At 50.3% G+C, this 26,722-nt stretch overlaps 9 protein-coding genes across 9 annotated transcripts; 5 read left to right on the top strand and 4 right to left on the bottom strand.

The window, feature by feature from the left end:
- Window positions 1-121: 121 nt before the first annotated feature.
- Window positions 122-1,471, bottom strand: exg1 (glucan 1,3-beta-glucosidase; the record flags this gene model as incomplete). The annotated part of the gene is made up of 3 exons (XM_040814921.1): window positions 122-906; window positions 965-1,377; window positions 1,413-1,471. The coding sequence occupies 3 exons, from the start codon at window positions 1,469-1,471 to the stop codon at window positions 122-124; spliced, it is 1,257 nt and encodes a 418-aa protein (XP_040669875.1).
- A 2,255-nt stretch (window positions 1,472-3,726) lies between these two features.
- Window positions 3,727-4,691, top strand: ASPVEDRAFT_136044 (protoglobin family protein; the record flags this gene model as incomplete). Its single annotated transcript, XM_040807258.1, has 3 exons — window positions 3,727-3,841; window positions 3,908-4,178; window positions 4,229-4,691. 3 exons carry the CDS (start codon window positions 3,727-3,729, stop codon window positions 4,689-4,691), a joined length of 849 nt encoding a protein of 282 aa, XP_040669876.1.
- An 849-nt stretch (window positions 4,692-5,540) lies between these two features.
- Window positions 5,541-7,557, top strand: ASPVEDRAFT_54344 (aldehyde dehydrogenase; the record flags this gene model as incomplete). The annotated part of the gene is made up of 5 exons (XM_040814922.1): window positions 5,541-5,557; window positions 5,937-6,386; window positions 6,448-6,841; window positions 6,910-7,352; window positions 7,413-7,557. 5 exons carry the CDS (start codon window positions 5,541-5,543, stop codon window positions 7,555-7,557), a joined length of 1,449 nt encoding a protein of 482 aa, XP_040669877.1.
- A 3,043-nt stretch (window positions 7,558-10,600) lies between these two features.
- On the top strand, window positions 10,601-11,290 carry ASPVEDRAFT_85524 (GPI anchored serine-threonine rich protein; the record flags this gene model as incomplete). Its single annotated transcript, XM_040817709.1, has 1 exon — window positions 10,601-11,290. One exon carries the CDS (start codon window positions 10,601-10,603, stop codon window positions 11,288-11,290), a length of 690 nt encoding a protein of 229 aa, XP_040669878.1.
- Window positions 11,291-11,425: 135 nt separating this feature from the next.
- On the bottom strand, window positions 11,426-12,963 carry ASPVEDRAFT_43576 (TatD family hydrolase; the record flags this gene model as incomplete). The annotated part of the gene is made up of 1 exon (XM_040812850.1): window positions 11,426-12,963. One exon carries the CDS (start codon window positions 12,961-12,963, stop codon window positions 11,773-11,775), a length of 1,191 nt encoding a protein of 396 aa, XP_040669879.1. The 3' UTR covers window positions 11,426-11,772.
- A 170-nt stretch (window positions 12,964-13,133) lies between these two features.
- On the top strand, window positions 13,134-14,579 carry ASPVEDRAFT_770708 (uncharacterized protein). The gene has a single exon (XM_040816378.1). The coding sequence runs from the start codon at window positions 13,248-13,250 to the stop codon at window positions 14,400-14,402; it is 1,155 nt and encodes a 384-aa protein (XP_040669880.1). The 5' UTR covers window positions 13,134-13,247; the 3' UTR covers window positions 14,403-14,579.
- A 177-nt stretch (window positions 14,580-14,756) lies between these two features.
- Window positions 14,757-16,290, bottom strand: ASPVEDRAFT_135497 (putative alpha/beta hydrolase; the record flags this gene model as incomplete). Its single annotated transcript, XM_040807220.1, has 2 exons — window positions 14,757-16,178; window positions 16,246-16,290. 2 exons carry the CDS (start codon window positions 16,288-16,290, stop codon window positions 14,757-14,759), a joined length of 1,467 nt encoding a protein of 488 aa, XP_040669881.1.
- A 347-nt stretch (window positions 16,291-16,637) lies between these two features.
- ASPVEDRAFT_43580 (Spo7-like protein) lies at window positions 16,638-18,707 on the top strand. Its single transcript, XM_040812851.1, has one exon. The coding sequence runs from the start codon at window positions 17,115-17,117 to the stop codon at window positions 18,519-18,521; it is 1,407 nt and encodes a 468-aa protein (XP_040669882.1). The 5' UTR covers window positions 16,638-17,114; the 3' UTR covers window positions 18,522-18,707.
- A 252-nt stretch (window positions 18,708-18,959) lies between these two features.
- Window positions 18,960-26,372, bottom strand: ASPVEDRAFT_54350 (MCM DNA helicase complex subunit MCM3; the record flags this gene model as incomplete). Its single annotated transcript, XM_040814923.1, has 8 exons — window positions 18,960-18,996; window positions 19,068-21,118; window positions 21,174-21,437; window positions 21,495-21,597; window positions 21,650-21,696; window positions 21,930-22,120; window positions 22,635-26,005; window positions 26,173-26,372. The coding sequence occupies 8 exons, from the start codon at window positions 26,370-26,372 to the stop codon at window positions 18,960-18,962; spliced, it is 6,264 nt and encodes a 2,087-aa protein (XP_040669883.1).
- Between the last annotated feature and the right edge of the window lie 350 nt (window positions 26,373-26,722).

The raw sequence follows: 26,722 nt of genomic DNA on the forward strand, positions 1-26,722 counted from the left end.
ACAATAGACTACTTAACATAGAAATATTATTGTTTTAGAATGAATGATTATAAAGGGGGGGAAACAGCAGTTGGATCAGAAATGAAAAGCGGAGCGGCCGCCGCCATCAAGTTGGAACTTTCTATGCAGTCCCACACTGGTTCGGGTATTGTCTGTCTGTCAAGGGTTGGGGGAAGACCCGGTTCTCGATCAGGTCTTTCATGTCCCAGCCGGGAGCCCCTTCGGTTTTCCAGGTCCAGAACAGCCAACCATTCCTCAACTCATATGCATCGAGTTGGGCCTCAATGAAGCGACGTGTGTTCGATATCTCCTCCTCAGACAAATCGGCCACGCTACCCTCGCTTTTGGTTCCGCAAGGGCCAACTGCTCCATCTGAGGCTAGCGAACCCTCGTAGCGAGATCCAATGCCCCTTCCGTTTAGATACTTTGTGCAGTCTGTCAGGGCACCGGACCATTCGCCAACAACAACCGGCTTGTCGACAGCTTGGAGATGTTCACGGCCGAATTTGCAAGCAGCATCGACATGCTGGTCAATGCTCCAGGCATTTTGGCTCCCTTCGAAAACTTCGTAGTGGTGGGTGTCCATGATAACATTATCCCCAGACATGAAACCGTTCCATGATTCTGTTGCGTCAAATCCATCATGCAAGACCAAAGTCGCACCGGGATTATTCTCTAGCACAATCGAGATAGTTTTGCCGTAGTAATCTTTAAGCTGGTCCTTGTTGATCCCGCCGGGGATATGAGGCTCGTTGAGGGCCTCAATACTTACATCGTCACCGTCTGTCAGATAGCGTTGAGCTAAGACATCAATAGCACGAAGGGTTTGCTCAACCGTGTCTCCCTGTTGCCATTCAATAGGTCCTTTACGCCCACTGTTATCGAATCCATTCTGTGAGCCCGGCGCTGAACAAACTGTTAGTTATATGGTTGGCGAATTATTTTTTGACAATAGGAGACTCACCACCGTGCAAATCAACAATGACCTTAAGGTTATTGGTTCTCGCCCAGGCAACAGCATTATCTAAGTATTTCAGCTGACCATCAACATAAGGTTCGCCCTCAATGGGTGCTGCTGCCCAATAGCCGACAGGGATTCTGACGTGACTCAAGCCCGCATTAGCAATGCTAGAGAAGTCGCCCTCTGTAATGAAAGAACTCCAATGTTTGGACAGTCTCTCTGTAGCTTCGTCCGGGCCGAGAATCTGCGTCAAAGTGTACTCGTCAACAGCTCCATCTCCGGCTCCCTCGAACAACGTAGGAGTAATCCAAGGCTCAATTACAAGCCAGCCGCCGAGGTTGACACCGCGGATTTGGTCGGCATTGTCGGCTGCACGAGACTGTAGGCGACTGCTAAGAGTGAGCGAGATCTTCAAACTGGGAGGAATGCGACCAACATTCGCGCAGCTGACGTGCTAACTGCTGAGATAGAGAGGGTCAAAAGAGCCCCTTGCAAGAACCGGGAAATCATTCCGAAACGGTGAAAACTTTAAGTAGAATATCAGGAGGAGGTTGGGTCTGGTATTTGGGAAATGACGATGGAAATCTCCGACTTTAAATAAAGTGGCCACTCACGCCTGTATATCTGATGCAAACGAAAAAAATTGTTTAGGGTTGGGCTATTCTTCAAGACTGTTTTCGGAGAGACGAAGCGTGCCACGGGGAACAGGAATCCGCGTCGAAAGCTTTGCTCTGAAAACAGCAATCGTGTGATCCAAAGCATATTCGTAACCCGAGACGAGATAGGCAAGAGCGGTTTGAGTAACAATAAGCCCAATATCAAAAGTCAAGGCCCTTGGAAGTCTTCCGACTTTGCACATACAAGCATGGGCCGGCCTCCTGGTATAGACAATGCATATTCCGACATTCTGCCATGGACTGCTTAGTCAGAGGGGAACAAACTCATTGAGCGAGGCTATTCAGATTCTCCCCGGATCCGGAGGAGTTCAGGAGCTGTCAAAAGTAAGGTACGGAGTGGGATGGTGGTCCGTCCACGGGTCCACGATGGTTGTGTTGATGGACGAATCCGGCAATGGCCAGCACGTGACCTGGTATCCAACACCCACCATTTACTGTCCCCCAATCATCCCCGCATTTCTTATTTTCTGTCATATGCAGCAGCCTGAGGATTCCGGATTTAGAGAGGATCGCCTGGTGGCGGGCAAGTGCATAGCGTTTCCGGAAGCAATAGAATCAAGTCCTTCCAATTGATGACACGCTATGGACCTATGGCGCATATGAGGGTTGCACATATGCAAAGACTGGAATGCACATGCTAATAATACCCACAATAAATGTGCGTTTGTATAGGTTTAGATGAATATTACTTCCGAGATCGATAAGTTGAAGCGAGCGCAATTGGATGGAGAGTCTACAAATTCATATGTCACAAATTGTCTAGACCATCACAGCGGGGCCATCAGGGTTCGAAGCATGCAAAGTGACAAAAGGTCTCTCAAAAGTAGTACGTTTAGCCAAGCCTCAGATGCTAACGGTAGCTAAGAACTGGATCGACGTGGTTCGGGAATCGATTGCGCAAGCTCCCCGGCCTTTGAGGAAATTGGACCAGGATGCAGGACTTGAAGGTAGGGGCCTAGAGCGAGATCTATCAGAACATAATGAAGAGGTGGGGGCTTTATGGCTTCATGGTCGTTAGCATTGATGAGATAGTCCTGCCGCCGATCATGTCTTGGGCTTGGTTACAAGACGTCGGTCTCAACTTAGCCGATATCCTCCGTAGAGTCCTTGCGTTGTTTCATAAGATGATTTATGTATCGACAACTAAATCGCTGCCTGTTATCCGACACCGAGCCCCAAAAAAGTTGTTGTTGTTTTTTTGAGTTTTCTTTTTGCGCGGATGACGAATCCGAGGATAGGAAAAAGCCGGATCGTCAGCAAAGCATCAGGCCATATCAAGCTCCATCCCACCCACCGCTAAGTTCTACCAAGCCACTTGTGAGCTGCTGCTTCTCCGATAAATCACGCGATGAGTCACTCAGTCTTTTTGCAAGCCGGTAGTCCACTCCGCATACTCTGGCTTGGATGGCGTTTTCCCACGCTGGCATGATTCTCCCGGTGAAGCCTGTGCATTCCTGCTCTGTTAGTAAGACAACTCACTTTGATACACGATGCAATTTCCTCGACAATTATCAGTGCTCTCAAATTACGGGTCCCTCGTTTCATATCATCTCCCGACAAGGCCCAAGAACAGGCTTCTGGAAAATATCTTGAAGATATCAGAAGACCCTAGGAAGCTGTGATCGGGCAACTAGTGCATCCTTTGCGACAAGGACCCACGGCCATTAATTATGAGATAGGAGCTCTTCCCCATAATCAGACCACTGCCAGGACACACGCATCTTGATAGGCTGATCTGCCTCGGCCCAATCCGAAATGACTTTTGCCGATGCAGATGGATGCCTTCTTTTGTTGACGTGACGTCTTTCCACTGATTTTATTTTCGTGCAGGCCGGAACGAATGTATCGCTCCCTATTGCTTGAGCGGGCGCCATGCGGAAACCTATGAGTAAATATTTAGGCCGTCGGTTGGTATATAAGACCGTATGATCTCCCGAGTAGTCGAGGGTCATATTTTTATATTCATTTGGTTTATTTCCCTTCGTATATATCTTTCTACCTACAGCTTATCAGCTTAATACATCTCACGTATTCCACCACACCGCAGAGACCATGGATAGCAAGGTATCAAATGAATCGAAGAACAAAATGGTGTACTTCAAACTAGACGGTCGCCCCGTCAAAAACATCGACCGCAAGGCACTGTACACCAGGCTCGAGGCCAGAATCAATTACCTCAAAGACTTTCTCGACTTCAATTCAAGTAAGTTCCAGGCTCTTGGATCCCGATTGACCAATATTGGACTAATGGCTCTTTCTCGCAAAACAGGCGACATGGAAGCCCTCGCCTCAGGCGCCAAATATATCAAGACTTTAATTCCGGCCGTTGTCAACCTCGTTTACCGCAAACTCCTCGAGTACGACATCACCGCACGATCATTCCACACCAAGGATACAGCATCGGATGCTCCCATTGAGGATTTCTATAACGAGACCAGCCCACCGATTATGCGGAGGAAGATGTTCCTGCGGTGGTATCTGACGAAGATCATCTCCGACCCGATGCAGATGGACTTTTGGAGATATCTGAACAAGGTCGGGTGAGTACTTCTTCTTCCACCTTCTCGGCGACCCGAAACTAATTCTGTAGGTTAATGCACACGGCCCAAGAGCGCTTACATCCACTAAATATCGAATACATTCATATGGGCGTCTGCCTTGGATACATCCAGGACCTCTTCACCGAAGCACTCCTATCCCATCCCACTCTATCAACGTCGCGCAAGACCGCCATGATCCGAGCCATCAGCAAGATCATCTGGATCCAAAACGATCTCATCGCCCGCTGGCGGATCCGGGACGGCGAGGAATTCGCCGACGAGATGTCTGAATACCTCCTGGATGATAAAGAGGGGTACCTAGGTGACAAGAAGGTCCTTGGCGACAGCAGCAGCGCTTCCTCGTCTGGTTCGCGCGACGACGATCGTGCCAGCATCAGGAGCGGCATGGCGCCGTCTATTGCGCCTTCTATTACGCCTTCTGTCGCTTCGGCGTGTCCCTTTGCTGACATGGCGAAGCCGGTTTCGCAAACCAAAATCTGGGCTGGGAAGTAATCCGGGTGAGCTGGGGTAATGAAGTCCTTGAAGGGCTATGTGGGTTAATAGAGCATTGCGGGCGTTTGTGGGGGATAATAATAAAGACAGCTTATGATTATCATTTCCCATGTTCTCCGATGATACATGGGTGGTGTTTGACTATATGGATTTTTATTCTGCATTGAATTAGCTTTGGTTGATTGCCCTGTCTCTCTACCACCCCTTTTGCCGATCATCTGCCATGCTTAGTGTATATAATATCAGGGGTTAAAGGTGTTTGGAATTGATGTTTCAGCTTGAAGTGCAGACGCCACGCTGTGTGACAAGCCCTGACATGATGTCGTACTACGTTGCCAAGACGGTGAGGTGCAACCGTGCAGGATGCAAATCACTATTAATAAGCGGTTGGTCACACAAGATAGCCACTCTATGAGAAGGCGCAGGGCAGTATTAGAGGTTGTTCCTCCTCCCTAATTATCGTCGATAATTGTCTAAAAATGTGGCACCTGAGGCATCAACACTCTCAGCTCACAGTGACACCATTGGTCGATTCTGCTGTATCCCACCTCCACCTCCACACCGACACCGCTTTTTCCTTATGCCGGGTTGATTGCCGGTACCCTGCATGCATCTTGCGGCTCCCTCTTGGATTGGAGAAGGATGGCTTACATATCTGAACGACCAATGAGGAACATAGCAAGGGTTTGTACCATTGAGAGACTTGGCCACGGCCCATGGGACATGGTCTCGTCCTTCGGATTTACGGACAAACCAAGTGGTTGCGGCGAAAGACAAGGCCATGCCGCATAATCCACTTGGGCCTTAGACTATCCATCATGGTGAGAACTCAAGCCCTCATGGGGCAAGATGGCGAGCGATCCTAAGCCCACAACCACCAAATGTCGGCTGAGAATCCCCACGCAAGAGCCGGTTTGCGATTCTGGGAACCCGGAGGAAACGATGGACTGTGTTGAACGTCCAATGATCATGTTCCCTCCCATCCATACTCGTCCAGACATTTGCCGGCCCCACGTCCCCCGATAACGAGCCCCTCCGACGAAATTGTTCCCCCTCATTCCCGTCATTACTTCCTTCGTGTACATCACTTGAAAGCTTTCCGCTTAAAGGGGCCCTTTGCGCAGCTGCTGGCTCCTGATCTCCTCCCGTCCTAGGCCCCGCGTTTCTTGAACCCGACGAATTCCTCATACCCCGCGCATACAAGATCTGGTCGCAGCCAACACTCAAACGAAAGATGGCTTCTAGTAACGGCGATAAGGCGGCGCTTCCGCTCATAATCAAGAATGAATCAATTGTCACGGACAACATGTTCGAGGTCCATAACCCTGCGACGGGCGAACTCCTGTACTCTTGCACCGGCGCATCTGTCGATGATGCCACTCGAGCAGTGGCAACCGCGAAAGCTGCGTTTCCTAGCTGGAGTAAAACGCATCCGCACGAGCGCAGAGAAATCATGAACAAGGCCGCAGACATTATGCTTGGACGAAAGGAAGAGTTTATTAAAATCCAAATGGAGGAGACGGGAGCAGGACGGCTGTTCGTGGAGAAAACGTTTATGGGGAGCGTCGCATTTTTGAAGGATTTCGCAGGGATTATCACCACCGTCGAGGGTAAATCACCTGTTGTGCGAGAAGATGAGCAAAGTGCGCTAGTAGTGAAGCAACCGTATGGTGTTGTTCTAGGAATCGCACCTTGGTACGTTTTTGACGTTAGCAAGCCAGGAGTAGTCGGATGTCTAACTAGTGCTTGCTTCTAGGAATGCGCCGTTTATCCTCGGAACTCGTGCCGTTGCCCTTCCTCTGGCCGCAGGTAACACAGCCATTCTCAAAGGCTCTGAATTGTCACCAAAGTGTTTCTGGGCGATCGGTGATGTTTTCCGGGAAGCTGGTCTCCCCGCCGGTTGTTTGAACGTAATCTACCACAAGACGTCGGATGCGCCTGCGGTCACAAATGCGCTCATTGCCCATCCCGACGTGCGCAAGATTAGCTTCACCGGTAGCACCAACGTTGGCTCAATAATTGCCTCCACCGCCGGCAAGTACATCAAGCCAGTCCTACTCGAGCTCGGTGGCAAGGCTTCGGCAATCGTTCTAGATGATGCCGATTTGGAGAAGGCTGCAACAGGCTGTGCATTGGGTGCTTTCCTCCACGTAAGTGATCATACAACAAACGCCGATATCTGGGGTCAAGGAATCAGAACGCTAACGCAGATGACTAGTCCGGCCAAATTTGCATGTCGACGGAGCGCATAGTAGTGCAGCGCGGAATTGCCGAGAAATTCCAGAAAACACTCGCCGAGACAGTTGAAAAAATCTTTGGCAAGAATGCCCCTGCACCGATTCTTGTTGCTGCCCCTGCGGTCAAGAAAAACAAAGAATTGGTGGCCGATGCACTCGGAAAGGGTGCCAACGTTGTGTTTGGCGATCCTAATGCTACTGAGTCTTCTGCCAACGGCCTGCGTCCCGTTATTGTGGGTGGAATCACCAAGGAGATGGATATCTATGCCACGGAGTCGTTCGGGCCGACAGTATCTCTTTACGTCATTGACAGCGAGGAGGAAGCCGTCGCATTAGCCAACGATACAGAGTATGGCCTCACATCGGCTGTATTTACGAGCAACCTGTTCAGGGGTCTGAGAGTGGCCAAGCAGATCGAATCCGGGTATGTTTGTTTCCACCTTGTCTCACCCAAACCCAGTTAGCTGACAAAGTCCGTTCACAGAGCCGTCCACATAAACTCGATGACGGTCCACGATGAGCCCACTTTGCCTCACGGTGGATGGAAGAGCAGTGGATTTGGCCGCTTCGGCGGTACAGCAGGTTATGACGAGTGGTTGCAAACCAAAACGATCACCTGGACGGAGTAAAGAGGCGAAACCTCCCGGTGTGAACACAGAACAGCTTGGTTCGCAAAAGGTTGAGGGTTTCAAACCCTTGTCACCATGCCAGCGCTGTGTGACGATGTCGGTGGGCAGTGCCGCAGTACTAGTGGTAGTATACTATAGGAACGATATCAACAAGATAGATCGCTTACCCCATATCGGACGAATCATGATTAGCATGTATGGAGCAGATTTTCAATAGTCAAATTATGGTTCCATGGTTCTCAGGTGCGGCGGCCCTGGTTTGGAGCCTAACGAGGGTTCATCACCGTTTGTCTTGCCTTTCGCTCTTTTGCGGGTCTAAATTTAGAGGTAGCATACGCCTATACGGCGGAGTGACCGCGGCGACGACCTGTCGATTCTCCCGATGCGGCTGATTGAGGCCTGGGCGCGCGACTCACGACTCACGAGGGCAGAGGTTGCATTGAGAGTTAAGCTAATATCGCCGCCCGCTGCGCCGCAAGGTTGGAGATTGTGGCCACCAAAAGGTCGGACTGCAAGACTCACATCTGGCCGAGGGGCCATGGCCCACTTCGTCTCACCCACAGGGCGAGAGGCTGGAGAATACTCCGTGGGCCTATCCATACTAGGCTACTCCTAGTCCTTCGTGAAATGTACACCGTACTGTACGGTAATTGAGGCAAGCAAGTTGACCGAAGACCGCTTTCACTTCATCCAAGTTAAGCTGTTTGGCGTTAGTCGCAACTGTTAGCTCAGGCGTCAAGATCTCATCGAAATAACCAGCCGCTTTGGCGAAGGATACGGATTACGGAGTCCGGCAATTTAAAGAGATTCAGATAGACAGGGCGGGAGATCTGACCCAGAGTGATGATCCCGGGATGTGGATTGCGGGAGCGTTGAGAAATTGCCAGGGGAATCCGTGTGTCAGTGTGACTGGAAGAAGTTTGTGGGAGGTCAAACTTGGATGTCTGCGATGGAGGCCTCTCTCTCGGCAAGTAACCGGCCTTGGGGCGAAAGGCAAAAACTGGCTTGTCTTCCAAATCTCATCAACATTAGAGTCATGCTGCCACGTTGTCCATGTTTTCTGGTCTTTGTTTGATTGTTATTATCAGCCTCAGGGACCGGACTTGCTTTACTAATCCCGAATTGGCATCCTCCTCGAACTTGGAAGCGCCGAGATGCATCCATCACTCGCTGCTGTTGCTGCGTGACTGACGCAGGAAGACGTACTTGTCCGACCAACGAGAGGACTCTCGCATGTTGGTTCCTGGGCTGCATTGGGTGGACTGTCTGACAGCGCCACCTCCTCCGTCTGTGCAGCAGACTGTGTAAACGAGGAGGGGTTTGGAGCGTCGCACAACTGCGCTCTTCCGCAACGTCTTTGCCATATGGCGACTTGGCACGTCAAGCTTGATTGCTGAGCAGCTGTTTTGAAGGTTCCTCAATATGTAAAAATGCTAAATTGCTAATAAAAAACGTCAATCTCATCATCGCCCAAGGCTCACTGGCAACAACAGCTCGAGCTTCAACCACTCTCAAAGCAATCCAATCAAGTGGCCGGATGTCTCAGACTCATTCGGTTTCGATCCTTTGGCAACTTGGCACAATTTCCCAGTCTGGAGCGAAGGCCCGAACAGTGCGCCACGGACCCAGTCAGCGCTCAGGAACAAGGCTTGGGTGAAAGGTCCCGCGAGGGATCGCTTGCAAATCTCTCCTCTCCAGAACGTGGGATGACTTGATTCAGTATGATCGTCTTGTGGAGCATTCTTCACCTTCTAAAGGGGTGTTCGCAGAGAGACAGCAAAACAAGAGCTTCAAGCCCTCAGAGGAGAGGACGATGCAAACCTGGGAATCTCAGTGATTGCTGGACATGATCCTCCGTGCCTGTCGTGCCGGTTCTCAGCCGACCGGGACCATGGAACCCTCCACTTTAACTACGCTTGCTATAAATACGAGGAACTTGGAGGAGTCTGGTCGCCCAATGATATTTGCGACAGGCCCAGGTTCTTTTGGGCCAGAGTCTCCATTTGCGAATCACGCACCAGAATCCGAGAATCTGCCGGCTTTGTTTTTTGTTCCCTTGGAGTACCCCGTAGATAGCTGCCCATCATCCGGCAGTGACAATGACAACGTCGCCTTCAATCTCCGGTTCAGCGCCCAGTGGAATTGTCCTGTGCCCGAGTTTCCATTATCTATTCGGCATGGATAAAGTTACAACACCATCACTTGGGCAATTTCTGGCGATATCGAGTGTAATTTCTTAGCTAGCTGATACTAGGCTGAATCTCCACCAATCCGCAATCCAAGGGTTCATCTCTTGCGCTCCAGCTCATCAGACTAAAATAATTAAATGGCTAAAATGGTCTCCCCGGTGGATTGGTCCAGTTGCGATGAATGTTCAGCAAGTCACCGTTGCATCTGAGCACTCGCCGCCCCTCACCCTTATTCGCCCTCACTGCTTGTTGTCACTCGGAGTGGTGACTGGTGAGCCTTTTGGGCTTGGCCGCATTCCAAGCTCCAACAACATCGCAGGCTCCGACAAGTAATGCAGGGGTCGGTGGTCACGGACTCCCTCGGACTCATTTCCGCTGTCGTAGTTTCACCCATCTGCTCTCTTTCGCTCAATCAAACACCGCCTCTGTCCTCGTGTAATTTGATCATTTCTCCTCTGACCCACTCCAAACATGAGCCGCAGCCTTGGGCGTCCAGTGCAGGAAAATGAGCAAAAATACAGGGCTAACCTGACTGACACGAACACTAGGCTTAGTTTGCTCGACAGGCATCATGCCTAAATTCTTTGGATTAAATGAGCTCGCCTGCGCCCCCCCTCTTCCCGACTTCTTCTCTTCTTTCCTCGCTCTTCACCTTCCAGCTCCAACTCTCTCTCTCTCTCTCTCTTTCCAACTCGGACGTGTCTCACGCCCATCCAGTCATTCCTTTAAGACAACCCTTCATCCCGTCCTTCTTTTGAAAGACCAGTCGTTCTCTATCTCTTGGCAATCTCCGGACCACTATACCAATCACCATACACCTCTCCATACCTTCACGATAAACACATAATATCACAATGCGTTTCTTCACAACCGGTCTCATCTCCGCCCTCGTGGCTGTGGCTACTGCCTACACCACCCCCGACTACTCAAAGGCCCCCTCTGGCAACCCCATCTCGAAGCCTGGTCTCCAGGAGGCTGTCCCTGCTGGCGAGCCCTACACCATCAAATGGGATCCTACCACCGAGGGTACCGTCTCTCTAGTTCTCCTCCGTGGCCCTAGCGAGAACATCCAGCCCCTGTACGCCCTCGCCGAGAACATCCCCAACGAGGGTACCTTCGAGTGGACCCCCAGCACTAAGCTCGAGCCCGATGTCACCCACTACGGTCTTCTTATCGTTGTTGAGTCTGGCGCCGACAAGGGTGCCTACCAGTGGTCCACCCAGTTCGGTATCGAAAACCCCAACTACGGCCAGGACGAGTCTTCCAGCACTACCACCGCTGCCCCTACTGACGGTCCTGAACCCACCATCACCAAGACCACCACCATCACTACCACTACCTGCCCCGAGAGCGTGAAGCCCACTGGCAGCAGCACTCCTAAGCCTTCCGTCATCCCCCAGCCCAGCTTCACCCACACCCCCTCGGCTCCCGCCTGGACTCCTACCTTCACCCCTGCTCCTCCTCAGTTCACCGGTGCTGCTGGCCGTAACGCCATCAGCCTCGGTGCTGTCGCCGCCGGTGTTGCTGCTGTCCTCGCCTTCTAAATAGGAGAGGGATGAAGGCATAGAATGATGTGATGTTCTGTGACGTGTAATAATTGTGCGCGCACTGATACCTATTTTCTCTTTTTTCTCTTTCTTCATTTACATTCTTGATTCTGTTCGTGTATCTAATTCAATGGATATCGGATTCTTTACCAATTCTTATTTTTATCTTTCTATCTATTGGATTGTCGTAATCTAGATTCATAGTTAGCTGTATAAAAAAGGCCAGGCTATAGTTATCAGTGCAGGTATACAATATATCTGATGTCGCCGATCAGCTCCACAGCGGGTTAGTGCAAGTTTCCATATAATCAGGACTTGATACCCGGCATTCTGCACAGTACAACTCCAGTACCACCCCAATTCATCGAGACATTCTTCAAGAAACAAAACAAAATCCAATTCCATGGAACAAGACAACACAGTTGAAACTGGGGAATGTCTTGAATTCTCAATTCATTGAGGAATTTGATTGCGGATCATCATTCACCAAACACAAAACGTCTCCAATTATCCGCCAGCTGCTGAACCCCTTGCCGCAAAGCCCACCCACGTATTTCACATATTTGTCGAGTAACGTCTTCCAGCCTATCATCCATCTCCTGTCCAGCAATATGTAAATCACTCTCAACTAACACTCGGTCATCTGGCAAAGCCTTGATCACCGCGACAGACCTATCGGATTGATGGCCGAAATTGATGACGCTCGAGAATGAGAAATAAACCTCTGAAGGGTTAGACAGGTGCAGAAACTGTTTCAAAGCTTCCACAGGGCCAGAGTACGAATGCATGCATATCCGCGGTGGGAACGGGAGGTGTTCCTGTTCTCCGTTTGGTTTTCGTGCGTTACTATCCCGCAGGCTCTGTTCTTCTGCGTCGCTGTCCGCATGAGCCTCAGCATGACTATTCCGACGCTTTCGTTCCCGTCTTGAAGGAACTTTCCGCTCATGGCCCGACCACAAACCCTTGAAGACATCAAATACTGCCCCATGAGCCTGGACACTGTGCACAGACACTGGACGCTGGAGTTCCCCAGCCAGGCGCAGTTGGGCCTCGAGAACTGCCTTCTGATGGTCTGGCCTGACCTGGTGGGGAGAGAGCTGTCGGCCCTCTCGTGAACCCGGCGTCATCCGCCCATCTCGAGTCTCGATCTCCTCCTGAGTCCAAGCTTGTGGGAGTCGGAAAGCACGATCAAGACCGATTTCCCCGACAAGCCCGGTGGGAAATTTCAACAACCTGGACCGTGTTTCTGAAAGGAGTTCGGAGAGCGGTTTAGGTTCCGGAAGAGTGGAAATGAACTCGTCGCCTGGTGGCGGCTTCAACACTTTACTATAATGAGACTTTTTTATGTCGGCTGCCGAGGAGGGTTCTTCCTCCCTTCCTGATTTGGCGGCCGTGTCATCTATGATTTGGTGCGAGAACCACGGATGCCAGCCAAAACACGGTAAGATACGCCCTATTGTCCCATTGCCAGAATCTTTGGCGACATTACTTGCGGCTTGGAAAACAAGGTCCTGATCATCAGCCCGTGTGGACATGACTGTAAGCGTCGTTGCTTTCATGGAGGGGATGTCAGCAATGGATGCCATGGTGTCCGTAGGGTGGCAATGGGCGTCAAACACGCCGATTTCCCACGGAAATCTGGTCTCATCTTGAGAATTGGCCTGGCTCATGGTGGGTTGAATGGGATAGTTACTGGATAGATGTGGGAAAGGGCTGATGTAATGCATGAGACCGTTGTCGGTGCCTGAGGCAGAAATCAATCACATGCTTCTCTCCGCATTTCAACGGTCGATATCACCCAACATCAAGCACAGCTCATCATCAAACGAAGTGTCTTTTTCAAATGAATCTGTGTTGCTTTTTTTCAGTTATGAAGTTTTGGTTCTATCCTGCTTCTCTTACAGAGCCTATCTGTGCAATCACTCTGTAAAAGATACACTACGACTCCGCCTACATGTCCACCACCACGACTCTACTTACCCTCCCATTCCTCGCGCTTATCTCAATTCCCCTCATCATAACTGCATCCATCACCATCTTTTTTTCCGCCGTAGCGCTGTCTTTACAGTTAACTTTCATTTCAATTGAATTATGCTACGCTTTCTTGACGAACCTTTTTACCATTCCTCCTTCAACCAACTGGTCTCTCTTGAGCTTCAGCGTTTCAGGACCGAACACCCCCGATAGACGGCGTTCATCCGACTATGGCCTCTGGCATACTCCGCTCGCTTTCCGAAGAGAGAGTCGTCCAGGTCCCGGACTCCGCATGGGAAGCTCCAACCCACTACTAGATACCCAAAATAACCAAGACAGCCCTCTCTATACTCTCGAAAACAGATACACCAACCGACCAAGCGCCCAGCGAAACCATTCCTACGCAAATCCACCAGGACTGCAAGGCCTCATAAATGGCAACGATTACCGAGACTTTGAAGGCCTCGGTGGATGGCGATGTCCACCGTCTTACACGAAATCCCCAGGGTACCGCTCCGGCCGCACCACTCCATCGTCGCCCAACAGCGTCAGCGATGAAGTCGACGACATCGCATGGGTCTCCATGAACAGTCGCCTGGAACTACCGTCGCGGCCTCTCATGCTTCGCCACTGTAATAGTAGCAGCCATAACCTACTTCACGGTGACGCCTCAGCCGAGCCCTACCTTCCCGGAGCAAGGAGGAACAGCCGCGTAGGCATACCCGCGGGCACAGACGCGAAGAGAAGCTGCAAGGGACAGCGCCACCATCGTCGGTCAGCGACTACATCTGCCGTCTCTGTTGGGATGCTATCGCCGACATCGCAAGTTCACCTCCGTGAGAATCCTCGTCATGGATGGAATGCATTACAGTCCAAGGGTGATGTCCTTCGTTCAAAGTCTCATACATCGCTATCTGAACAATGGGGTCAGAATGCAAACTCGATGGCGAGCCCAGTGAATAGCGGAACAGATGACTACTTTGCCCTGCAGCCGATGAGCTCTGGTAGTAATGGTGCGAAAACGACAAGTAACACGACCCCAGCTGAAGAGCGGAAGCCGGCTAGGGTTACCGTCCAAGGGGGCGAGATTGGGATTGGGAAGGCTCATCAGATTTCTGGCCTGGGGAAACGCTAATCTCGTCTTTTTTAAGTTTCACGATGCTTTGACGTTGTGGCGTTTTGCGACTGCGGAGGTTTAACGACGATATATATAATGATTTGAAGACCTAACACACCTTTTGCTCAATAACTTTTTTTTTTTTGCTTCCTCACTTAGTCTCCTTACTTGACGACTTGATGACTGAAATATATTCTGACATTAATTTCACATTTCTATTCATATGTACTTCTAATATCCGTATCTGGCAGGCCTCGAGGCCGCACCACCAGATACAAAAATCGACACCTCGCTATCTATACACCCAATAAGCCCCAATTGAAACGAACGCTAAAAAAAAAGGAGTGTAGAAATATATCTATAATAGGTGATTTACGGCCTAGACCGTTCCTTCCGGGCCACATCGTCCATTTCCGAAAGAACAGTATCGTTGAACTGCTCCCAGCCGTCTAGGTAAACGTGGTGTCCGGAGTTCTTGATCATGACAACCTTAGCAGAGCCATTGTCTGCTTTACGCTCTTCCGGCGTCGCACTTTCAAGGGCACGCTGCTTCTCGTCTCTGATTTTGGCCGCTGCTGCCATACCACCCTTGTAGTCCATCCAGTCATGGTCACCGTACATAAAGACGACTGGGAGACCATTTTCGCGCCTGGCTTTGTTTATTTCTGTAATGCTAGTCGCAGAAGAGGGCGAAGGAGGGACGGAAGCGGGAATCATCTGCCGGCCAACGCCTTCAATTCGTCGGATGAGTGGGCTTCGTGCGAATGCTCCTGGTGCGAGAATATAGGCGAGAGCGTACTCGCCGCTACCGCGCATACTGAAGATCGAATACGAGTAGTCGTGCAGAGCCTTAGCTTCGTCGGCCGGGAGATGAGAAAAGCGGCGGGATGTCCAGCCCGAGACGAGTCGCGGCCCTAGAGGCCCGGTCCATCGGATAAGACTAAACGGTGAAATGTTCGCCTCCCATAGGTAGGCAAACCATTTGGGGATCGTGCGACGAGGAGGTCGGTCTGATGATGCATCTGCCGGAGGACCCTTGAGAAGAATGTTGTTGTCACCCTTAGGAGCATCGCTAGGTGGCACTGCCGCAGAGGAAGCCGCGATGGTAGCTTGATCCTGTTTCTGGGGCAATTCAGAAGTCACCGCATAGGGGTCCTCTGGGATTCCTACTGGAGAAGCCAAGATCAGCTTGTTGATGCGTCCTGGGTATTTGAGCGCATAGTTCACGGCTATGTATCCGCCCAGACTATGTCCCAGGAGCGTGAAGCGCTCAATGTTGCGCTTGACGCGCCATTCTTCCAACGCATCCACAAACCAGTCTTCGGCTTCTCTGATAGCATCTTCACGTTCCTTGGCTTTAATGCGAAAGGATGGGCGGGTGCTGCGACCCATGCCGAGTAGATCTAACGCGTGAAGTTGCCATCCTCCCAGTCGGCTCAAAGGTTCAAAATTCTTATAAAAGAACCCTAGCCCCGCTCCATATCCGTGAAGCATAACCAAGTGTTGGTCTGCGTCCTCTCCCACTCGCTCCACAGAAAATTCGTTGAGAGCGCGGTCTTTGCCACTTAACTGCACCATACTGGAGAGCCATCGTCGCGGTCCGTACGGGTCATTAAAAGAATTGGCCGCTACCTCGCCTTGTTGGCTCTGATCCGCAGATTGTAGACTAGCAGTTTCGCCGCTTGCGCCATTCGACGTCTTTCCGGTCTGTAAATGGGTGGGCGGCTGGTGCTGAAGGTAAGGGAGATAGGTGAGGACCTTGTGTTCAGCTGTGGCAGCTGGCATAGAAGACCACTATAGAAACGTCAGCAATCATTTACCAATCCGACTTCTCTTCGCGTCTCTGAGATTATAGACATACCCACTGGCTGAATCCCTCCCGATAGCCTAAAGGAAACCACGCCATTGGAGATGGAGTCGCGGCGGTTCCGCGAGCGGCGTGAGGAACGTTATCAGCTGCAGAATTCTGTTGGTTGCGGTCTTGAAACTCGCCGCGTGAAGAATTTAAGGATTCGGATGCCATTGACGACGTCAGACGGCGAGACAAAGCGGTGTTCAATGAGGCGGGGACCCTGGGGGGTCGGAGTACATGGAAAAGTCGCAAATAAAGTCGGAGGGGTGGCACCTTGTCGCGCAAAGGTCGGGGTAACAGAAGAGAATGATTCTCCGTCTGTTACTCTCGCTCATAAGAAATATGTGGCTAATAGGCAACAGGAGGCGAGGATGACGGAGAAAAGGGTCGAGAGCGCCAAAGACCGGTTATCCCCGACCCAATGGAAAGTCTCAACGTCAGTCGAACGAAAAGTGAGCGAAACTCGGGCAGACGCGGCGCTAAGGATTGAATGGCCGTGTAGAGACTCAAGAGCGCGTGGTTTGCGGCGTTGATGTAGAATCGAAGAGGCAGATTTTAGGAGTTGAAGTGGTGGAGATTGCCACTTGAAGTCGTTGCCCGCCAAAGAGCGATCATCCCCGTCCGGTCATCCCAACTGCGCTGGGATTCTTCCTCCTCAACACCAGCACTGCACCATCTTCAACTCGCTAGACCGTCGCCAACACATAACATCGCCCTCCACGCGATGAGATAGCTCAAAGCCGTGCGGCGGCCATGCTTTTTCGATCATCCTACTCAATTTGCTCTTCTCTCCTGCAACTCGTTGCATAGCTGTCTTTTGAAGCCCGCCCAACCTGCCCTTAGCGCACTCCCACTTTCAACACCCCCTCCCCATCATCATGGCGACGCCGAGTCTGGACCAGCTCGTGAAAGGCTCTCCAGCCGCTAGTAATCGTTTACGCTCTTTATCAGCTCCGTCTGCAGAACCATTGACACCCAGCCAAGAGTCCTACCCCTCGGGCTCGCCTGATTCAATGACACCCTCGCCGCCGTCCACCACCGATCCCCTCTCAACTCTACCCTCCTCTCCCCCTCAGATATATTTGAATCTTCTCATTCTCGAAAGCTCGTTAAGAGCCCAGTACCTGGCGCTGCGGGAACGCCGGCGACAGAACACATTTTTCCTACTCTTGCTTGCAGCATGGATTGCATACTTTGGCTATGCATTGTTCCTGCGCCCACGTGAAGACGGACGCGGAGTTGGAGGATCGGTATACTGGGTTGTCGAGATGTGGGAACGGGTTGCGCTACTTGGAGGTGTGGTAACAGCACTCCTTGTTTGGGGCACTGGTCAATGGGAGCGTGGCATTCGATGGCCCCGACGCTGGCTTGCCATTGCCAATCGTGGCTTACGAACCATGAACACCAAGATCGTGGTGATTCGGGGCCCCTGGTGGCAGGAGATCCTCTCGTATCTCTCTTTCCTGTTTCCATTCTCCACTCCCTTCTCCCCCTCCGCAGTAGGGGATTTCCACTACCTCGACCGTCCGTTATCCGAGAAACGTGGTGGTGGTCGCACTTCCCACCAGTATTACTACAATATTGACCCTGAATCCGGACTTGTGGAGGAGGACCTCAGTCCAGGTGGCGATCATATTCGCCTGCTTTTGCTGCCAAAATTGTTTTCTCCCGAATTTCGAGGTAATTGGGACGACTATCGCACTGAATTTTGGGACAAGGAAAACGAACGACGGGCTCAACTTCGCGAGAAATTACGCCAGAAGGAGCGCCAACTCGCTCGTCACGATAGGTCATGGTTCTGGTGGATAGGACTTGGCTGGAAGACGTCACGACGTCGCCGACTTGCTGCGGCCACTCTACACAGGACGATTGAAGGCGATAAGGGTCACCGTCACAATCATCATGTCCACCCAAGTATTTCCAAGTTAGCCCACGATTCAAAGTCACCCCTTCGACGCTCATCACGCTCCGGCTCACATTCTCGTACGCCGTCGCGCAGCAGTACCCCGGCCGACACAGACGACCGGCCACCGTCCCGATCATCTGCAACTGGCCGTCCCCGCCGAAGCAGCCTCACACCATCCACTCCAGGCTCAGGACCTGAACAGGGCCAACGTCGGAAGAGGAATGGGTCGAAGACACTAAATCGGGGCATGTCTCCTTTAACTCAGGCGCAGATCCGGGAGGGTGTACGCACCGCGTCATTCTCATCAGATGACTCCGCTTCTATAATGGGATTGTCGCCAGACAAGGACAAAAAGAAAGACGACGGTATAGAAAGCTGATTCGAGTTCCCACTCTGGCATGTGCTTTATTTTCGGTCTTGTTTCGCTTCTGTACTTAGCAGTATATTATACCCAACATAATTAATTTCAGTCCATGGTAATAGGTTATTCAAAGTTTCTCGCACTCTCAGCTTCAATCTTTACGGATTTGTTTGATGAGTTGCGTACTAAATTGCTACGTAATAGAGGGTAATCAGACTTCTACAAAAATACTTTTCAAAATACACAAGACAAGATAATGCCAGGAGCGGCTTTGTATGTATACTTCGCTCTTTTAGGTAACCGTCCAGAACGCCCGTGACATGAACTATTATAATAAATCTAATGAATAAAGACTTGATGGACTATTTAGACCGAGAAACACGCGAACCCAGCCCCCTTTCAATTCAAGTTCCAAAATAGATATGCGGTATTCGTTAAGTAGTATGCTGTAATCGTCTAAATCCGATACACGGTTTCGTCGTCTTCAAGGTACCTAGAGGGGAAAGAAAGGGGTTAGTAAAAAAGCGTTGGACTTGCGATTGAAAATGGCAGGGGCTGCCTTACATCAATTCGTTTCTCTCATTCATGGCCGTCAAAGCCTGGATTGCCTCTGGCCGTTGGAAAACTTGCGATTCCCCTAGAGAGCGCGACGTGCGCACTGCTGTGTTGACGGCGCCGATGAGTTCCTCGACATCAGCTGTGTCTCCTGAGGTGAAGAGTTTGGTTCCCATCAAGGGACCGAGTGCTTGACGGAAGACTGTCAAGCGCGCAGGCTGAATGGTCTGAGATGCCGCAGAGGCGCTAGATGCATTTTGTGATTGTGAGGTGTCGGTTTGGGATTCGACAAGCTGAGAGGCGGGCCGGGACGATGCGACGGACATACGAGACTGGCTCGATTGTATCCGCTGCCCCTGGGGGCTTGAGCTGTACAGGCCGTCGCCATCGACGGATACATCATCACCTTCTGCGCCCATTTCGACGTCATCATTTTCCTCAGCGCGAGCTTGTGCTGCGCGTGCTCGCAGGTTCCTCCTGGTAGAGCGAGGGGTGGCGGATGAAGTGTTTGTAGGTGTACGATCATCTTCGTCGTCATCCGAATCAGAATCACTCGTTTCAGAATCCTCATCGAAGGTGGTGACCTTTCTTCTCTTACGGCGTCCATCTTCGACAATTTCTTTGAACATAGCAAATCGCAAGATAGATTCTGCTACCCTGGCATCTTTCTCCTCAACTCGGCTAGACAGACGTGATTTCGCATGCGCGGTTGACAGACGGATCAGAGTCTCAAGGGTACGGGCAGTAATCGGAGATGTTCGTCGTTGGTTTGCCGACAGCTCGTCGTTCCGCAGCGCAGAATAGGTTTCAACGATGTGATCAGCAGCACCTTTCGTTAGGACTGGTTTGACTCTTGACTTCGCGTATTGAATGTATTTCTTGATAAATGGGATGCTCAGGATCTCAACGTCCTTCTTCCGACCTCGGTTTGCCATGGCGATTCCAACATGCAGCATGGAGTTGAATTTCTCGTAAACTTCAGTGGGCTGGTTGGTGTCCTCAGTGTCATCGATACCCACACCTAGAGTCTGGTTGAGCTGCTCCCGCACGGGGGCGCCTTCTTCAGTACCCGGCTGGCGATAGCGGTGCATACGTAAAACGTGCTCTGAAACCATTCTGTCTCTAGCATCTTCGATATCATCTGTCACGACGAACAACAAATCGAAACGTGACAAAAGAGAATCGGGTAAAGCAATGTTCTTGTGGGGGTCTTTGTGAGGGTCATATTGACCATAAATGGGGTTCGCAGCAGCCAAAACACTGCAGCGAGCGTTCAGGCTGGTGTGGATACCTGCTTTAGCAATGGTGACCGTTTGTTGCTCCATGACTTCGTGAATAGCCACACGATCGACGTCACTCATTTTATCGAACTCGTCAATGCAAACCACGCCCCTATCACCCAGCACCATGGCACCGGCCTCAAGCCTTCGCTCTCCTGTCTCCTTGTCGGAAGTCACGGCAGCAGTGAGACCAACACCAGAAGAACCGCGACCAGTCGTAGCTATCGCGAGAGGGGCAGTATTTAGAACAAACCGGAGCATTTGAGATTTTGCCGTTGAAGGGTCTCCAACCATCAGAATGTTGATGTCACCACGCAAATGTGTGCCGTTATCAAGATTCTTTTCCATGCCACCCAAAAGCATGAGTAAAATAGCCTTTTTGATATAATCATGACCATAAATGCTAGGGGCGAGGGAGTTGGATAGCAATTCAAAAACGTGCTTCTTCTTGGAGATCTTGTTGATATTCCGAATATCAGTGTCCGTGATAGTTGCTTGCGCAATTCCTCCACCGGATTTTGAAGATAGCTGAATGATGTTATTTGCCATGACGAGCGTGCGGAAGGTAGAAGACCCAGAACTCGCGTTTCGGTTTCCTAAGGAACGGTAGATTCCCACCAGCTGAATTCTGTCTCCGGGCTTCGCTCGATCAACCAAATCGTCGTCCACGATGACGTCGACGCTTCGGGGAAGCTGGCCAGCTGGGGCGCGTTCGGGCATTTCTTGGATGGATATAGTTTGATGGTCCATATATGTAGAATATCCGTACTCCGTAATAAGCTATTCCATGAAAAGCGTTAGCTGCGTACAATCCGCATCTCTCGATAGCACATACCGGATTCTTCTCATCATCCTCTTGTGGATAAACGTTCATATTTGTAACGCCGCTGGCTGTCATAGTCTGATCCCTGTATCTCCTCGCAACAAATCTATCTTTGCTCTCATTATAATGCACACTCTGGATGATTTTCGGACGAACCAAGGAGCATTTTGTGACAATGCCTTCCAGGGAAACCATCCGATTCAGGTGTGTGGATCCGAGTGTTCTTGGGTTACACGAGAATTCTCCGAAAGCTCCTATATAAGCACAGTAATAGTTCTGTTATATGTTAAAAGAGGGCTCATGAGACAGTCGTGAGTGGGGGGGGGACCATACCACATCGTCTGCAGATTCACTCGGTGGGCGGCCTAGCGTCTTAATAATATCCTTGAGGGCTCTGTCGAATGATTCCGACCAGTCAAATGGAGACGTAAGAAGACTACAATCCTAGTTAGCAGGAATTGATAGATTATATAGAAGCTTCGGCTTACCCTTCCGCCATTTCACGATTATGGGCTCGAACTTCATCGATACTGACCTAGATGCGAAATGATTAGGCCTTTTTCAATTTCTGCCATTACCGATGAGGCGAGAGAATACGTACAATCAGCCGCCGTAATTTCCGGTTCAGCATCAGCACAATATCTGCTCGGTAGCTATTCAATCCGGTCAGGCTCTCGGTTCGAGCGTTTCAAGATGGGCCCTGGTAGATGACAACTAACCTACGCTCTCGAGTATCAGCTATAAGAGAAAACGTCGTTAGTAAAACACAATGCGATCCGAAAAGATATTTCTGGTGCTTACTTGGATCAAGAAATTCAGTGGCCGCTCGCACTCGATCTTGAGCGGCCTCATCACGGAGTTGCGCTCCGTCCATGATGAAGGGTTATTCCACCGACGGTAGGGTAAAAACGAGGAAAATTTGACAAGTAATCGGACCAATAAGTCGGAGAGTACGGGAGCTCTTCGGTAGGTTGGTGTTGCAAGTTGGCCGAATTTGCAGTGATGGATCTTGATGCTCTATGGTGACTGAAGAATCATGGAAGGGTGGGATGGAGATTCTTTACCAACACGTCGTCCCAATTAGGCATAATTGCAACGCGCCTGGACACGGCCGCGGGACGCGTTAATTGAATGACTAAGCATAGGGCCGGGGCCCCGAGGATCATGCGGATACCTCCACCAGGCCAGAAAAGATGAATGATTGATTGCCAGACCACAAAGCGCAGCAGTATAAGACACTTGACGACGGACTGCAGATGATCAGTTCTTGTTATTGTATAATATATATAATGGTGAATATAACGTTATATCATATATTACAGTATAGTACAGTATAATACATAAAAATCATTTTGTACAAGTATAATGTGGGTGGGCCTACCACCTAATGATGCCGCTCATTTCGGCAGTTTGCTCAAGATACTTCGCTTGGTCGCCTGGCGTCTCCTTAGCAGGGCGGCGTCACTCTGTTACCGCTAGGCCCCTGCGACACTTGAGATTCGTCTTCTTGTTCCGCAGATATGAGATCTTCATCTTCCAACAGTTCGTCGTCCACAGAATCATCATCCATCAATTCATCGTCGTTTCCTAGTAGCCTACGCCTTGTCGACAGTAGCGTATCGGCTTCAAGATCGAATTTATCCTCATAGGTCAAGGTTGACCAATGTGACGAATGAGGGTCTGCAGAGTTGTGAGGGTTTGCACTTCCAGTATCTAAACTCGATGGCAATGCAGCTACCCTGGCGCCTTCAGAACGAGACGAATTATCATTGTCGATAGCTTGCGAGGACAATTCATCTGATAATTTTGATAGTGGTTCTTCGCGAGACTCTGCACTCTGTGGCATCCTGCGGCGTCCACCAACACCCAGGATCCCGCCCGTCCACACGAACTGCTCCTTTTCTGGACGTACTGGGTCAGGTTGCAGCGGGTAACGTCTTAGCAGAACACCCTGGAACTTGTCCCGCATGCGCGGCATTTCAGCTATGGCAGCAATTGTTTTGGGGGCAGTTTTGTAGAGTGAAACAAGTTGGGCATTCCCGTCTTCGATGCTTCTCCCACGGACCCGAAGTAGAGCAGCGGCAAGGTGCACAAGCGTAGGGTAGGTTGGCTGCATGAAATCTGGATTCATTTCGCTCCAGTATTTCTTACCCCTCGGGCCCAACATGCTGCCTTGTTTTCGCATGCCACGTTTCTCGACTATATCAAACGCAGAGGATGCATCGGAGTGTTTAATACCCTGTGACCTCCGGAAATACTTCCATCCTGGGAATGCTGGCATGAACTTTTCCTCGAAAATTGCGAAGGCTTTAAGCGTATACGACGGCTTATCGGAGGAAGCAAACAGCTGCACGTATGTAGACCAATTAAAAGTTGTCAGAGCGAACCCATTACTCTCAACTTCTGTCAACAGTCGATCTATTTGGGCCAGTCTATTTCGGTATGCAAGCGATTGCATGCACACAGACAATATCCGAGAAAGTGAGAAACGGAATGTGGGAAGTATTCGAGGTCTTTCGGAGGCGAATGAGGTTGTGTGCGGCTCCGATTTTATGAGTAGGCCATCATCATTTTTCCTTCCAGAGCTTTGTACGGTGCAATGTGGTTGTTCGGGGGCGTCTGGCGGATGCGGAAATAAATGATTCCACCCACTCTCATTAATAGGCTTGCCTATCTCTTGAGCACGGCGAAAGTAAATCTCCCAACACTCATCCACTTGTTTGTGTTGCTCTGTCTTTAAATATGCGCGCGCTAAAGGCGTAAGAAGGTTGAGTGGAGCAGCTTCGAGGGCATTTTCAAACGACAATCCTTGAAGCTTTGCGTATGCGTCGAATAGCTGCTTAACCATTTCTAGTGCACCATTCTTCGCATATTCCTTCATGAGAGACTCATAGTAACTCGCAGGAAAAGCCAAAGCCTGGGCAGCTCGAGAATTTTTCGCACCCGGTTTTGGTTGCCTTTTTGCTAGTTTTGCAGGGTCAAAATCATTGATAATTTCTGAGAGGAATTCTTCCGCATGCCCCAAACGAGCATTGGCGCTATCCACCTCACCCCCTTTCTCGTGGATAAGGCCCAAATCCCGACGCACTTCGGTTCTCAGATAAAGAAGACGAGAGCTTAAACCTGCTTTGCCAAACCGGGATTCAATCTCACGAAATATAATGTGCACCATATCACGATTGCGTTCTCTCATGTAGCCATACAGGACAAGCGCATAATGAAACTCTGTAGCATGCATTCGACCACTTCGGTGAAGCACCCTAAGGATACGACGCGCAGAGTCAGTTTGTCTTAGAAGGACCAAGCTAAGAATGAATGTCGAATAAGTCATTTCGTCGGGCTGTATTTTCGCGGTCTCCATTGTTGAACGAACTCTAGAAATTGATTTCAGGTCCATTTGAAATGCGTAATTCCATAGTAAAACGTTCCACATCCTCACCCGTGAGCCTTCCACGTCGATTTCAAGGCAGGTCTTCGCAAAGCTCTCTGCCGCTTTGAAATCCTTAATTCTGCAATAAGCTTCCACGATTGTGTCGAGCATAGGAGTTGTTAGTTTAACATGTTGCTGTTTGGCCATATCGAGTAACTTGAGTACCACGTCAATTTCACCCCGACGAGCGCATAAACCCATTAAGATACCAAATGTGTGAGAATCAACTCTCACCCCTTGTTCAGACATCATCTTGAAGCGCGAAAAACACCCTGCGAGATCGCCGGCATTTGCAAAAGCCGTGAGCAGGATATTCCAGCAATGTGTATTTGGGGTGAGACCATAAGCTTTAGATAACTTATCAAATTCGGTCATAGTATCGGTCACATTGCCCATTTTGGCGTGGGCATAAAGGATGGGTGTAAGCAATTTCCAAGACTGCGGCTGTCCGTATTGGGCAACATATTCCTTGAACACTCGCGTAACACCGGGCGGGTCAGGAGCCCGAGAGAAGGCAATTAGAGCAAGTCTAAATGCTTCCACAGGAGGTTTTGAATAAAAATGGGAGTATTCGGAGAGAAAATACTCGACACCGGTGGTAATTTCCAACCGGGAGAGTTTTCCGAGTAAATCACGAAGCAGCAAAGAATGGAGCTCTGAAGCCTCCATCAGCCCGCGGAACTCACGATAAATGACAATGGATCTGATGATTTTCGATCTGGTTTTCGAGCTCTGGAGGGTATGGATGCAATGAATCAACGCGCTGACTTCAAGGACCCCTACGGACCGGAAGTTCTGAAGGAGATGGAGAAGGTCCTCTGTTGACATATTCCCCACGATTTCTTCGGTTTTGAAAGCCCTATGGAGAAAGAAATCGAAGAACTTGGGCTGCGTTTCGTCTGAGCTGGCCGTTATGCTTGCCTTAGTTTGGAGCTGCACGGATAAATCAAGCAGATAAGCTGGCACCAAGGACTGATTCAGGAGCGGGAGCATGGTCTCCCACAGCCTCACGCTGTCCGAGCATGACCGAAAAGTTTCATATAAAGTTTGAGCAAGAGCCCATTTAGCTCTCTCTACATAGTAGACTAGAGCGAAAGCCCAACATGACACACCGTGGCCATGAGCTTCTGCTTCCTGGCAAATTCCCGTCAGCTCTCCTGATTCCTCAGCAGCGAGACAGGATTTTGTTATATTCAGGTAATCTTCCGCAGAGCGTGACGCCTCAGGAATCACATGGAACAAATGTTTTGCTCTCCTATGATTTGTCTTGTTTGCTGATTTGCTGAACTGGGCAAGTAAATCTGGGTTTAAATCAGATGGCTGGCCAGCAAGTGTATAGAGCTGCCACGCCCTGTCCGCTTCATTGAGTATCCCTTTTCCCAGCAGTTCCACGAGGGTATGTCTAGCCCACTCTCTATCCGGTTGGTGATTCCCATTGTCATGAATACCCACCAGCTCGTCCACTCCGACTGCTCGATGAAACCCAGTTTTGGAGGTAATTGTTCGGCAGGCAAGAGCGCCGGTCCGTCTCTTCCGTCGCGCAGGCAGGATTCTTGAATGGCGAAGCAAACAAGAAATCACAAATTCTTGGGTCTGACTGGGATACAAAAATCCGAGTGTTGGGGCTTGTGAATCGCTCGGAATTCGGCCGGTGTTTGTGATCGAGTCTCGCAATTGCAGCATCCGCCGAGAACCAAATTGCCTTTTCGAATAACCGGGATGGCTGCTGGAGTATTTCCCAAGCTTTGTACAGAAGGCTTTTCGATTTCGGAGAGCTCCATTCGGGTCCCGGAGGAGACGCCGCCCTGCGTTCTCAACACATCCCGCGGTCCGTTCCAGCATCCCCCCTCGAAAGCGTAGGCTTTGGCCTAAAATTTCACCGTATTTCCGTTAAACGAGATAGCATATCGGTTTTGGTTCGGTTCTCGGGGAGGAAAGCTGCAAGACAATGAACACCCCAGAGTTGCGGAGACTGCGAAGCCAACCGAGGTGATGTCTACCTGCAAGATCGTTGAACTTAATTTCAATCCGAGTTCGAGGGGCTCGTGGTTATTATAAGGAAGTAATAAGGAGAGAAAATAACAGTAATAATAAGCAGTGCTGGCAGCTTCAATCAGCAATGTTGACAGTA

This window comes from Aspergillus versicolor (assembly GCF_001890125.1).
Source record: "Aspergillus versicolor CBS 583.65 unplaced genomic scaffold ASPVEscaffold_7, whole genome shotgun sequence".
Lineage (NCBI taxonomy): Eukaryota > Fungi > Ascomycota > Eurotiomycetes > Eurotiales > Aspergillaceae > Aspergillus > Aspergillus versicolor.

Bases quoted from the DNA above. Each gene is read 5' to 3' on its own strand.
- ASPVEDRAFT_770708 (XM_040816378.1), top strand. From the start codon at position 13,248: ATGTCCACCACCACGACTCTACTTACCCTCCCATTCCTCGCGCTTATC.
- ASPVEDRAFT_43580 (XM_040812851.1), top strand. From the start codon at position 17,115: ATGGCGACGCCGAGTCTGGACCAGCTCGTGAAAGGCTCTCCAGCCGCT.